We start from the raw sequence: 14,741 nt of genomic DNA, 5'->3' as shown, positions 1-14,741 counted from the left end.
ATGTAACATGTCTCCAGTTGTCTCTTACAACAACCATTAGGAATTTGATATCAATATACCCCATCTGCGGAACTATTACAGAAGGAAATACTGACATGGAGCCAGGTATGAGGTAAAAAAAAATCCTGCAAACTATCACCCCTTACCAGTGGTACTGGAGGCTTAAGGTCAAGGTTACCAAGACAGATAAGACCTTGAGGCATGAAGACAATGCCTAGACTCTTCAATGGTGATGTCAGTTCAGAGATCTGGAATGTAATATTCTCTGAGGTAATTAATTAGAAACGATAAGCAAACTTTTTTAAAAAACATTTCAGTTATTTGAGAATTATCATCAAGCATTCAGGAATAACAGATTATTTGTCATCTTTGCTCCTGTGAATACATTACAAAATCTGTGACAAGAGACAGAAGTCACACGTAGTGCATTCCACAGACTAATTAGCATGTCTTGAAACTGACAGCTGACAGAATGTAACAGAGGAAATTAATCGGGGATTTGAACCCAGTATCAGCGGATCCTGAATTTGCAAGGGAAAACAACGCTTCAAGTTGATTAATGGTAGACAAAGACACTGATAGATTATAACAGTAACACTTTCCTCCTCGTTTCCATGATTATCCCACTATTTGAATAATGGTTCTTGTTAGGAAAATGTTGTACTTTTACATTGACAAATACAACATATTGAATTTGCTCAAAGTACTGTTAATTCAAATTATATTTAAAAAGGACATATCCTTGTAGATTTTTTTTTCCATTTCTCGCAGAATTAAATTAAATGAATATAAATACCTTATTTTCATTGAGTTTCAGCTTCTCTTTCAACATTTTCTGAAACTCTTCATTTGTCCATATAGGTGCGTTGTCCCCTACGCTGACTATTCTTCCATTGTTTGTGCTGCCACCTGGTGGTGGACCGGCTACTGCAGTGAGAACGCTGGCAATCCACTCCATCGATGTGGCATACTGTTTACCTTCCAATTCCAGAAAACAAACTTTGCCCTGAAATAAATCATATGATATTTTGAAAAGCAAGAAAACTGTGTAGATGCTAATTGTACTGAAATATGACAAAACAGAAAAATATATTTTTCAAAATACAAAGACAAGTTCAATGATTGTAGAAGGTCATTCAGTGAACATCACTGATACAAATCATCATTAGTTATCACACAACACTGATTACTATCACCAATCTATTTTAGCCAACAGTCCTATTCAGGGATTTCACTTCCTTTGTAGGCTGTTCATAATAAAACATGGCTGGGGGCAGTGATGATGATTTGTAAGAGGTGGGAGGGCGTGTCACCCATTTTCTTTTTGCAGAGGTAGGGGGTGTCATCAATTTTGTGAATAAAAATATTTTTAAATTATGCTTTAAAAATGGGAAGAGTGTCAGTGATTTTGAGCATGATCAGTAAAATGACAATGCATCTCAAATATGTACAAATAAAACTTATTATCTGCCAAAAGGAGTCTGTTGGAGAAAGAACTGTCTCGGAAAACTATTAAAAGGATTGGGAAGAGGTTGGAGACCGGTATAGGCGAGGGGGGCTATGATGCTAGCACTGGGTGACTAGTTTCGTCCAGGATTGGACTCATCAGACAAAGAAGCTAGCAGTGAATGGGTATATATATATATACTGTGCGGGAGCCGGAGGTGGTGGCTGGTGATCCAGTGGTGGGATCAGCGTTTTGGCCAGTGGGTACTAAAATTACCGGTGGTACCAGTGGAAATGCCGGTGGTAGACGGTTTAGCGGTGGGTTCCGGTGGTTGACGGTGGTTATTGGTGGGTCAAAATACAGAAACTCACACAGTAGCCAAAATGGCGAATGAGCCCATATTACTCAATCATAAGTAGTTGTTTCCATTTGCCTGTCTCTGAGCCCAGGTCCTCGTGACCATGCAAGGATTTAAGATTTACAAAAGATTGTTTTTGAGATGCCCTCTGACCAGAATTGCTTCAAAGTACAATACATCAAGACAAGGTCGGACACTTTGGTGTACCCCACCTGGCTGCTATAGTAATCACTATGCTATAATTCCATCATACAGTAATCGATTAACACTTAACACAAACATGATCGTGGATGACTGTCCAGTCTTGCACCACTCATGACACTTAGCAACTTTTTCTGTATTTCTGCATGTTGATTGAAACCTGATTTTGACTCTCAACTAAATGTTTTTGACATAAATGGATGACAACATAACGGGGATGTGGTCAAAGCAAGCCGTCTGGCTGGTTGATGTCATTGTACTGTGAAGCCTTTCAAGGCAGAGGTCATCTCAAATTTTTATACATATTTTTTAAAATTATTCATCACAGGACACACAGCCTGTGATTGCAAGAGGCATTGTGAAGTTACTTTTTTACTGTCTATGTTCATTTCTTATATCACATAATCAAATGCAACTCATAAACAGTATGACAGTTCTGAACAAGAAAATGGCTCAGTGCAGAATGGACTTACAGGTACGCTTCTATATTCTGATTTTCGGTAGGGTACATTTCTGTATACAGAAACGTATCTGTGGTACAAATCTGTAGCACCTGGGCTGACAACGAATCCTTCAGCACAAGTATTGAAATGACTTCCTTTTAACTTAATGAGATGGCACTGCTGGTTTAACTTACCAGAATATTGAGTAGTCCAAGAGATGCTGCCACAAGGTGTGGATTGCTCTTGAACAGGGAGAGTCCTTTCAGCAGCATCCCTGCTGTAGGCATGTCATGAAGCCCTTCCTTGAGCAAGTCAGCCATCTTGGCTGACAACAGTTCCTTTACATCAGGAGAGTCTACTAAGTTCTGGTACTCTTCACATCGTCCATCCAGATCCTCAGCACATGCCAGTAGAGCCTTATTGAACACATTCTTGTCAGCATCCTGCAAAATAGGATGAGTTTTAGTTGTACACCACTTTTGGCAACATTCCAGTCTTTTGACAGCGGTCTGCAAGTAATCATGGCAGAGGACACCAGAAATGGGCTTCACCCAGTGTACCCATGTCGGGGAATTGAACCCAGGTCTTAGGGCGTGACAAGCTATCGATTTAACAAAAGCAAAATAAGGATTTGGGCTAAACATCGACTTGAACAGTGCCAAGCAGTAGGTGAGTGAGTTAAGTTTTACGCCGCAATATTCCAGCAGTGGCAGTCTGTAAATAGTGAAATCTGGACCAGACAATCCAGTGATTACAGCATGAGCATCAGTCTACACAGCTGGATACCATGACATGTGTCAACCGAGTTAGCAGGCCTGACCACGCAATCCCATTAGTCGCCTCCTACTACAAGCTTGGGTTACTGAAGATCAATTCTAAGGATCAAATCTTCAAATGTCAGACCTAGCATTTTTGCTAAATCACAGCAGATCAGCTTGTGAAGGAGGAAAACCAGAAGCAGGTTTCCTATACTGGTATTTAATCTCATGGATGAAATTTCTGCCCCCACATGTGCTATTTACAAACCTTTAGAGAATGATTTAAAACTTAATGCCACATCAGCAATATTTCAGCCTCACAGTGACAACACGCCTAGGAACAGGATCAGGGTGAATCTGGGATTTTAACCTGTGATAACAAACTTCATCTCTGCAAAACACCTCTGTCAAAGTAGGCAAACCTTAGTGCATTAATAGCGTGTTTGTTCATCCAGTCTGTTACCATAACCATGGTATGGTGCTATGACAGGAGTGAGTTAGTGAGTGAGTTATGTTTTACGCCGCTTTTTAGAAATATTCCAGCAATATCACGGCGGGGGACACCCAAAAATGGGGAATCAAACCTGGGTCTTTGGCATGACAAGCGAACACTTTAACCACTAGGCTACCCCACCACCCCACTCTGATAGGATACACAAAGGATATGATAACCAGTCCGGGACTTGAACCCATCAGAAGCAGATCCTGTAGGTAAAGGGGACATAACTGATAGTAATACTTACTGAAAGTCCCATGGGAGTCTCTTTGACTGTAACTGTGGTGACCTTGAAGTCTGTGTTGAGACTGTCCATCAAGTACATACCCCGACAGTGGACCTCCGACTCCTGGTAGTCTTCATCCGACTCCAGGCTGTCACACAGAGTGAGTGAGTGAGTGAGTGACAGGGTTAATAAACATGACTTGTTACAAGAGGATTTGTACTATGTCTGTCTAAGTAAGAGGCCGTTCATAATTTATGGTTGAGGAGGCGGGGGATGGGTAATGATGATTTTGATAGAGAAGCATGTACAATATAAATGACCCTCCTAAAATTTATGTAAAAGGTAACTTACTAGACCCCCCTCCCCACCCACCCTGCATGTCATGTGCAAAATCAATGACCACCACAGTGTGTCTGTTAAAAACTAATGACCCCCCTACCTCATGAGGACAAAATGGGTGACCTCCCCTTTTAAAAAAAATCAGCATCTCACCCTACTTGCCATGAATATGAACAGTCCCTAAACCGATGAAAATGTTGGTTAGAATTTGTCTTCAGAGGCGCCTAATGGGATTGGATGATCAGGCTCGCTGACACGCCTTCATAATTCAATGCCCAAGCTATTGATCACAGGATTGTCTCATCCAGACTCGATTACTTACACTGCCATAGAGCTTGAATACTGGAATATTGCTGAATGTGGTGGGAAACAACAAACCAACCAACCAACCCAACACTGTTAAAGTATGAGTGGGATACAATTACAGTGCACTCTTTTCAACTCAGACTCTTTCTTTCTCGGATTCCTGTATAAACTGGACTGAACTTACGGTCCGAACCTTTAGGCATCGATATAAGAAATTTCTGTGTAACCCAGACTGCTGTCTAATTTGGACTTTGCAGTCAGTTCCAAGCTGGTCTGAATTAGACAGAGGGTGCTGTATACAATACTATTACAGATCACTGACAATCACTTACATTTAACAAAACTCTGATCTTAGAGAAACAAACTCACCTAATTTTGGGGGGTTTGTAAGTCTTTGTGATAGCCTTGAGTTCCCCAACAATGGTGCCAATTGTGGTCATGATCTTGTTCTTGAGAATGTTCCCAGACACAGCCTTGACCTTCTCACTGTCTAGTAACGCCACAATGAAGCCACACTCTCCCTGCACAGACACAAGTCAAATTTGCAAGGACATTCTGACACAACCTGATCTCTACAGATCTGATTGTACAGTCATCAAGGCTTAAAATCTAACTGACTAAACATAGTATTCTGCAGGTCATATTATCTTACTCACACATAAATGTCATTTTCTGATTGGCTGAGCACTCTTTTACTATTTTCAATGTACACTTCTTACAAGCAAGGAACATTTCATTGTACCCTGCTGGGAAAGGCAAACTCATCTGGTACTTCATGGTAGTGATTCTTTATCTCGAATAACATTGAATCACGTGTGATGTGCAGAAATTACCAATGTTATGCGAATGCAAATCGATGGGAGGCAGACAACACCAAATCTGGGGTTTTTTGTTTGCAAAATGTAGTGATGGCTTAAGAAAGATTTGTATCCCTGCTTCAAACAATTCAAAATTAATATTGAAATGATCGTGAGATAAATACATTGTTCACTGGTCCTTCAGGGGCCCATGGGTTGATGTACCCTCCATGGTTGTTTATGTTTCCCTCTGGGCACAGGGAGCATTAACAAAGATCAAGGGTACATCAACTCATGTTCCCCTCATGACCAGTAAACAACTTAAATTGCTGTATTTCAAAAACAAACCTAGACTGCTCTGAATGGAAATATATAATGGATAGGTAACACCTTCTTCACGAACAATATTCACATCCTAGGTTGGGCACGCTAGGAACCATTTCTGTTTTGTGTTGCCTTTCCAATGAGAGACAAAAAGTACAAACAAAAGCAAATATTTCTTCATAGGGCATTCTCTCACCCCAACTTTGGAGGCAACTTGGCAGATGACAGCAGCGATTCTGGCAGCTTCATCTGCCACGTTCTTGTCATCACTCAGGTCAGTGGTAATGACATACAGAGTCCTCGGTGTCACGTACAGGTCCAGAAAGCCCTGAAACAAAACACAGGTGTCACATATAGCGACAATTCCGCAATGGGCCAGTGATCGAAATATTTTTCAAACTCAACCAGTCAGTCGGGCTGAGGTGGTCAATAAATGTTGCCTGTCTGTCTAGAGAATTGCTTGTTGGCACTTTTGACTCATAAACTGCATTATTTTACAAAAACAACAGTGTTTGCCCTAGACATCAACATTTAGGAGTCATCATGACTCCCTGGTATCACGAGAGGGAGTCATGGACATGTTTTTGGGAGTCAACTTCAGTATGCAACTTTTAGCAAGACATCAACTGTGACAAAGTAAATCAGGTCAAGCATTTAATCAGCACTGAGCATTCAACCGGCAAACAATAAAGTAACAGCAATAACTTACAAACATTGATTGGTGAACTTAGGGCCCAGAAGCATTGCATCAAAAAATGATGCAAGCTTTCAAATCCACTGCATACTTGAGATAATTTGTGTGTCAAATACACAGTTTTTCTGCATAAGGGCAAAAACTGACAAAATCAAGTAATCATTGTTTCAGATGTGAATTAATTCACCAGATTAAAAATAAGAAATATGAATTTAAATTCTTCATCACAACTCCAGCCTGTGACATTTATAAAGAGCTTGTTAAACAGTATTTCACTTATCGGTTTACATCCTCAAAATGATACAGTTTCTGAAAAGATTTAATAGCGAAAGTTTAGAGCAATACCCATCTCAAATATATCTTCTCACATATTATTCATACGAACCCTCCAAAAGGGAGGCATTTAAAAATGTCAGCCAGACTATAGTGCTGGTGGAGAGTTTATCTTCAGACAGCCTGACACAAAAGTTGCCAGTCTCGGACAGGCTGTTTGTTGACTCAACAGATTCTTTTTCTCTCAGATTAAACTTAAAATTGTATTTTATTGTCAACTACTGTCTTGACAATAACAAAGGATATTAATAAACCATATTCTAATATTTCTTGATATGTTTAAGCCTTTGTGCTGGAACATCTTCAAACGTTCTACCTTTGTTTGTTTGTAACCCAGTGAGTGACATCATGAGCATCAATGCACATAAATGGAAGCAATGATGTCCATTAACCAAGTCAGCGAGCCTTGCCACCCAGTCTCATCAGCTGACTCTAAAGTATGGATGCTGAAGATCAGTTCTAACCAAGATTTTCACAGGTTATGTGTGAGTAAATTGGCTGACTTTACCTCCTGGCATTCAACTATTGGGTAGACAGTCGAGCCGATCTTGTAAGCAGTGTCGACAGTAACAGCCTGTGGACTCTGTGGTTCCTTTCGAAGGTTTTGTAGCAGATTGGTCGTGATGGAATTCCGCCTGACGATCACCACCTTCATGGAATCCATCCGTCTCTGGGGGATGTCTGCGGTGGAAACACGGGCGTTAAAGGGGAACTGTGCTCGGAGTTCTGGCGCCCAGTTTCTGCCAAGTTCTACTGATGAATCCGAGACATTGGTTTTTGAAATTTTAGAAGTAATTAAATCCGATTTATAAATCTTAAAAGTTGAAATACAGAAACTAGGACTGATGTCGAAGGTGCTTCATTCAAATTTTCTGAGCTTGTCAAATCACAAATACAACAATTAATCTACACTGACTTCATGCCAATATAACTGACATATCTCACAGCACATGAACCACACGGTCTTCCCTTCCACCTAGCACCTACTAACATTATGATATACAACAAATAACAGTCGATATAACGGAAGTCTAAATTTTCCAGAGGTTCTGAAACTGAATCTCCAATTTCACCCTGTTTTTGTGTTGCAGCTTTCTTTAATCAATATTTTCTGAAACTATGCATTCTACATACATACTACATACATACTACATACACATTCTTCCCACTATACTTACCTATATGCTTGACTCATCATAATCTAAGCATCACCATCTTAAACAAGTAACTTCCAGGTAGCCTGTGGCTACCTTTTTCCCACTCAGGCCAAGACATTGATGGCAAGATAGTGCAAGCTTAATTTCTATCTAGAGAACTGAATGCGTGAGAGCGTGAATGAATGAGTGATTATGTTTTTCACGCTGCTGTTAGCAATATTCTAGCAATATCAAATGACACCAGAAATGGGCTTCAGACACTTTTCCCAAGAGGGGAAACAAACCTGATTCTTTGGCATAACAAGCTAACGCTTTACCCACAGAGTTGACCCACCACCCCAGAAAGCTATTATACTTTTGTGTTGCAAATAAATATGTTCAGTGTTGGAAAAGAATGCACCTGGTAAAAAAATCAGAGAACTTTAAATGGCGGTGTTCTGAAGGTTTTTTGTGGAAATCGTAAATGTATCTAATCAACTAAACGTGATAACACTTATTGTTTATGAGGAACTAAACATGCTAACAATTATTTCTAATGAGAAACTAAAGAACTAAATATGATTACACCTATGTATGAAAACAAATGTGTGAAGTACTAATTAAATATTCACACTTTTTGTTGATGAATTTCTAATAATTTAACTAAATTTACTCCTAATATCTAAACACTAACTCTGTTAATGTTCAAAACCCATCTAATACCAAACTAATCTAACCCCGAAAATCTAACTTCTAACTTTCTTTACTATGAAAACCCAACTGATTGTCAAAACCAAAGTATGAACTTAACCTCACTCAAGATGTCCGTTGTCTGCCATGTTGAAAAACCAACTCAAAATGTCTAACATTAAATCTGGGATCCTTTGTAGTTCACTTGCAGGTAAATCTCATGCAGTCAGTGTCTACGGAAAGTGTGAAAGGGATATGTTCCTACAATTGTATTTTTATTCCATAAATATTAACTAAACGAGATGTGTTTTAGTGAACACTCACGAACAGGTGGATTCTGGAGATGTACTGGTAACGTTTGTTATGATTTGCAGTTCAAATGGTCAGAAACATGACAACAAACATAGTGTCCTTAAACTGCAAATCTGTTTACATCTGTGTGTGATCTTAGTTTTATGCACCTATTAGCAATATTCCAGCAATATCACAGCAAGGTACACCAGAAATGGGCTTCACACATTAAACCCATGTTTGGAATCAAACCTGGATCTTTGGTGTGACGAGCGAAAGCTTTAACCACTAGTCTGCACCGCCGCCCCTGTCAAGTTATCAATAAATTCAACTGCTTTAGTCACATTTAGGAGAATTTCAATTGGGGCTTTAATAGAATTAACAACTTATACAAACCCTTGCTTGCTTTCCCATCTAGTTTGGCCTGAAGGGTAGCTTCAGTCGGAGACACCAGAGGGCAGCCCTGCACTGTGTCCTGGATGTATCCAACATACCGCGGAGGAACTGAGCGAATACCAGTGCCAGCTATCTTCAAGAGGGTTATCTTTGTACAGTTGCGAATAAGGGGTCCAAACACTGCCTCTGTGACCCGTTGGCAGCCAGTCATGTCCATCTGGTGCGCAAAACATTTGTTTGTTTAAACAAAATGTGGGATTCAAAAATGTAATTTTCTGAATAAATTTGATATTTCATTCTTATCCTTCCTCATGCTTAATGGCTTATGTCTTCCTCTCTGTGAAGGTTGTGGAACACTTGAAATCCCTTGAAGTTCCCTTCTAAAAGAAGCAGACATAAAATACACTCACCCAACAGAAGCCTCCCTTTTCCCACCACAAATGTCACAAGCTTGTCACTCTCTCCAAATGAATACAATTACTAAGAATTCAGCACGCCTAAGAGGGGCGGCTGGGAGGGCTGAAATCACAAGTCAGGATAACTATAAAATATCAATTTTATTAAGAAAATTACATATTTTTCCTTATCCTGGCTCATGTTTTATTGCTTACAGAATCCGACGGAAATGGCGGTTGGTCAGGCCACACTGGATTCGGCTGGCTGTCAAAATTACGTCCGATATTCCCCCCTAACAGAAACTTGTAACGGCAATAATTTGGTCCTGTTCTTCCAATATTCATTTGTAATTTGTGGGGGGATCACATCCAGTTGAACTTGTCTTCTGAAGAAGGCTTCATTGACTTGAACATGATGATATCTAGATTAACAAGCATCCTGCTAGTATCTAATGCAACTAAATGTCAAGATTATAATCAAGACCAGTTGCGACCTTTCTTCATGTACAACTATCTTCATTATGAGAACAGGGTCATAATCACTCGTGCTAGTCTGTTCAAGAAGTGAGCATGGACTCTCAACTATTATAGTCTGGTGTTGAAGCCAAGACTCTCACTTCAAGTAGATTGGAGGCTCGCGATGTTCCAGTCCTGCTGCTTTATAGGCCCTGAGGTAGTGTTGCAAGATACTTCCAAAGACCTTTATGTGCAGATTGAGATTGTCGACTATGTTCAATAGTAGAAAGGTCGATTCGAGCAGTAGCACGCTGTGAGATCTTGTTGATCTCTGCTTGTTTATGTAGAATACTACTGTAGACCTGTCTGTGTGAACCATCAGTATTTTATTCCGCAATGCTGTCAACCACAGACGAAATACCTTGATTACTGCTTTCATCTCCTGGTGGTTGATATGTTGAGATTCCTGCTGCAATCTCGTTGTTCAGGTAAGCACCCCAGTCTTGTAGTAATACATCTACAGAAGGATGGTTGATGTAGACCTGCTCTAACAAATACGTTTCTGCGCATTCGACTGGCAAGTCCACCATAGCAGGTATGGTCTCAAGATGTCCGGTCAACCAATCAGGATGTGAAACCATGACGCAGGAACCGCTGTCATTGACGTAGTTGTAGGCGTCTTCATCTGGTCATATCCTGAGGCGTTGTAAGCAGACAGAGTAGACATTGTCACTATCATAGTGGTAACAGAGAGAGTGGAACTTGTTCTAACATCGGCTTGAAATCTGACAGACCGATCCTTTGGGACAGCGATGTATTTCAATGTAGTGATGAATCAAATCCCAAGGAAAGGAATTTATCTTCAGAAGTCATCCGAGCTGAGTTAGTAGCCTGATAGTGAAGTCCAACTGTAGACTGAGTTGACTTCTCCCATGATGAGCTTGTATGCCGTGAAGATGCGCCATTCTTCGTCTTCAGATCATCAACACTGTGCATTATGAGGGAGTTGACATTCGAAGGAAGTCTATTTATGGCTGGCTGGCTGTCCGAGCAGAAACTGCCATTCATTGCTGCAAGCCTCCTGATGGGCAACGTTGAATCTGCTGTTAGAAGACCTCTATGCCTCCTGAAGAATCAAATGAGGCTGCAAACTGCTAATCTTGTGTGTAATCAATGTCTTCCCAATGTTGGAAAGGCTGTAGCGACTGTTGATAGCTTTCTGACACTAGAACAATAACACCACATTCTGCTCAGGGCGTCTTCTCTCGGGGACCAAACAGATTCTAGATGTGACGTCACCAGTGTGGGCAGTCAACTGATCATCGTGAAATCTTGTGCAGACGGTGATACCCTTGCTAGCATTCGGGCTTGTCCGTAACCATGCTGTTTGGCTTATCCCACAGATACACAAGCAGGCACATGTATAGATGAGTAAAAGCGTGCAAAATCTCCCGCCTCTTAAAGCTGATGTAGACAAACTGTCCTCCAATTAAATGTGCCAGTATTTTTCCACCAAAGATAATACCATCATTATTATGGCGTCAGTCAGTTTGTGTGGTTGATCTCTGGTGCAAACAATGGGGGCCAGCACTCTTGTGATCTGAGGTGTCGTTTGCAGTGGTGTCTTATAGCTGTCTCGAAGAATCTTCATGACATAATCGTTGTTGCAAAGTCCCCAGTTCCTCAAGTAGAGTTGAAGACATCCACCCACTTGAGATGGGTGGTACAGGGTGGTAAACTCCAGCCGTTCTGAACCTGATCTTCACTGTTTACCTCCCTCAGCATCCCTAGCAGTGCAACCTGACATCGGGGGGTGCTTGTTTCTTCCATTGGGGTGACGAAAAAAACCTCCCCATTGTCAAAGTGTCGATAGACTTGATCTTCATGGCCTCTCTGGAGTCCTGATTGACCAATTTAGCAACCTCTTCAATTGTCCCATCAAAGACTGTTGGCACTGATCAAGGAACTCGATATAAGGGCCTAGTAAAACTTTCGCTCCAGGATGAAGGGGACAGAAGACTCTGTTGGCACAACAAATTCAATCCTGCAGATGTTGAGGCGAGGTACTCTGACCTAAAGTGCTGATCCTTCTTCTGACTAATGAACTTGGAATTGAGTGTGTCGTTGATAACTCTGGAACAAGCAAGTCTGAAGAAGATACATTGAGTGGTGGTGTCCAACTGCAGTGAAAAACGTAACCTCACAGAATACAAGTTCAACAACATAAGAAATACGTAATTGTGGCACCAAATCCATATCGTTGTGATAATAAATACAAACCAAAGTTGTATACTGCTAAATTATATGTAAAGGACCGAGATAAAAAGGATATAAAAGTAAGGGACTCAAGTTGACTCCAGCCGACCTAGTCAGGCGATGAGGAGACAGTGACAAGCATGGCAGGTCATGTGACTGGGCAAAGGGAGGCTTCCAGTTGGTCAGTGTATTTTACGTCCGCTTCTTTTAGAAGGGAACTTCAAGGGACTTCAAGTGTTTCACTACCTTCACAGAAAGGAATAGATAAGCAACTAAGCATGAGTCAGGATAAGGTAAAATCATTTGTTTGAGGTAATAATCCCCGGTAGGCTGGGATGGAAACAGTTATACAGCCTATAGCTGTTACTCAGACAAAATGTTGTTAGCCCTTTTGAGGTTGTAAGACTTAAAAACACATCTAACTGCAACTTTCATGTCCCATGTTCATATAATTCAAGACAGAGATGGAAGATCATTTTGACAGAAGCAGCCCATAATTGCCATTCAGACTACAGGTTTCAAAAACACATACTGACTAAAAATTTCCCAAGTTTGTTTGACTATTCTGATTGGCTTTAACGTGACCTGTCACATATGTCTTCAGATCCAACAAGAATTAAGACCTGATTACGAAAACATTGAATAAATTTTTGTTTTAATAACCTTTTATCTTAAGCTACATCTTACCGATTGTAAATTGGCAAATGATCTTGACATGAGTGTGATTCCTCGATTAGTCACCAGACGGCAGCCTGCCAGTATAACGCCTTCGATGTTATTCAACGCACTTGCTGACATACTGCTAACAAGAACAGCAAGGGCAGCATCGGTCAGAGTCGGAAGGCCAGTGAAATCCAAAATTGAGGTTTCTTTAATGCTTGCAGCCAGCTCCTGGAGGACAGAGAGGATATACCAGACTAAGAACATACACACATAAACAAAGTTCAGGATAGAAATACTGAACCCATCTCAGAACACACAGAGCCAAACAACCAACCACATTCATAAATCGAAATGAGTAGTGTGCAAGAAAACAGCAGGCCAGAGTTTGTTGACGGCTGACGAACGGTGATGACATCATCATCACAAAACATAGAGCAATGTTGCAGACTTACCGCAATGGTAGAGAAGTTTGATGCCTTGACTTTAGTAGCCAGCTTTTGGAACCTGAAAAATATACATGTTTGAAATTATGTATAAGACTCTGGTAAGGACTCACTCACTCACTCACTCACTCACTCACTCACTCACTCACTCACTCACTCACTCACTCACTCACTCACTCACTCACTCACTCACTCACCCACCCACCCACTCACTCACTCACTCACTCTCATCCTAGGATGCTGACTTCATCTCAATCAGAGCTATCATCTCTGCTGACCGGTGGATCAATTCACTTCAGCTCTTAAAGGCACACTATCACACCACACTTTCCTAAAAATCAATATTAATACTAACTATCAGCCCCCAGTGAAGCTTCTGTGTAATTTACTCCGAAAAAAATAATATGTATTAAAATTACAATATAAAGTTAACAAGTTCAAATGAATTAATGCAACATTGCATTAAATTGATTCTTGTGCCCTCCATCGACCAATCTTTACTTCAAGCAAACCCAACAGAGTTATTATCTTTACACTCTTTACGAATATCCTGTAGCACAGTTTGTGATTGAGGCCAGTTCAGTAAACACTGACAGTAAAACACGCATGCAACAGTTTTCAATATACAGAGCAATTGTTTACATTCCTCATATGGTAAGTGTTCTCTGTTTGGACGCTACTCATCTCTAAGTCCAGGCGTAAGACATCAAGTGATGAGGGACAATAAGTCTTTCACTGTATCAACACGAAGCTAATGTGAGTCCATATGGCCCAAAAAATATATTATAGATCAACATATTGTTTAAAAAGTGAGTGAGTGAGTGAGTGAGTGAGTGAGTGAGTGAGTGAGTGAGTGAGTGAGTGAGTGAGTGAGTGAGTGAGTGAGTGAGTGAGTGAGTGAGTGAGTAATATTATTATGAAGATCACACAACTGACGACTAGCATCTATGAATACCTTGACTTCAGAATTGTGGGTTCTGCTTTGGAGGCGTATTGTAATGCTGAAAACAGGTCATCAGCCTGACGATTTGATCTAGCTTTTAAAATCTTGGTGGATTTCTCCTGAAAACAAAGACAATAGAGATTATCCATCCGCATACAGTACTATCAAGTAAGTATGGACTCAAACACAGTTCCATTAGGCAACCCAGTGGTCAATAGTATAAGCAACATTTCACACCAGTTGGTTACCACGACATCACCCTGGTTACAGATCGATAGCTGCTGCCATCAAATGTGTAGTGGCTACAATATCCGTCTGGAATGTCACTGGTTGATTCCTGGTCACAATAT

The 14,741-nt window shown here is 40.6% G+C and overlaps 1 protein-coding gene across 1 annotated transcript in view; it reads right to left on the bottom strand.

Annotated features, from left to right (window-relative positions):
- Positions 1–14,741, bottom strand: part of LOC137268761 (uncharacterized) — an 86,847-nt gene that overhangs the window by 64,642 nt on the left and 7,464 nt on the right. Inside the window, exons 6-16 of the mRNA XM_067803341.1 lie at positions 14,404–14,510; positions 13,458–13,509; positions 13,030–13,233; positions 9,236–9,452; positions 7,231–7,403; positions 5,892–6,023; positions 4,944–5,095; positions 3,951–4,077; positions 2,644–2,892; positions 797–1,006; positions 147–248 (exon numbers count right to left, since the gene is read on the bottom strand). Of these exons, the coding sequence (XP_067659442.1) occupies positions 147–248; positions 797–1,006; positions 2,644–2,892; positions 3,951–4,077; positions 4,944–5,095; positions 5,892–6,023; positions 7,231–7,403; positions 9,236–9,452; positions 13,030–13,233; positions 13,458–13,509; positions 14,404–14,510 (1,725 nt within the window). The remainder of the gene's footprint in view (positions 1–146; positions 249–796; positions 1,007–2,643; positions 2,893–3,950; positions 4,078–4,943; positions 5,096–5,891; positions 6,024–7,230; positions 7,404–9,235; positions 9,453–13,029; positions 13,234–13,457; positions 13,510–14,403; positions 14,511–14,741) is intronic.

The sequence above is a fragment of the Haliotis asinina genome, chromosome 16, assembly GCF_037392515.1.
Source record: "Haliotis asinina isolate JCU_RB_2024 chromosome 16, JCU_Hal_asi_v2, whole genome shotgun sequence".
Lineage (NCBI taxonomy): Eukaryota > Metazoa > Mollusca > Gastropoda > Lepetellida > Haliotidae > Haliotis > Haliotis asinina.
The sequence above is the reverse complement of the archived record's forward strand: the minus strand, read 5'-3'. Positions and strand labels throughout refer to the sequence as shown.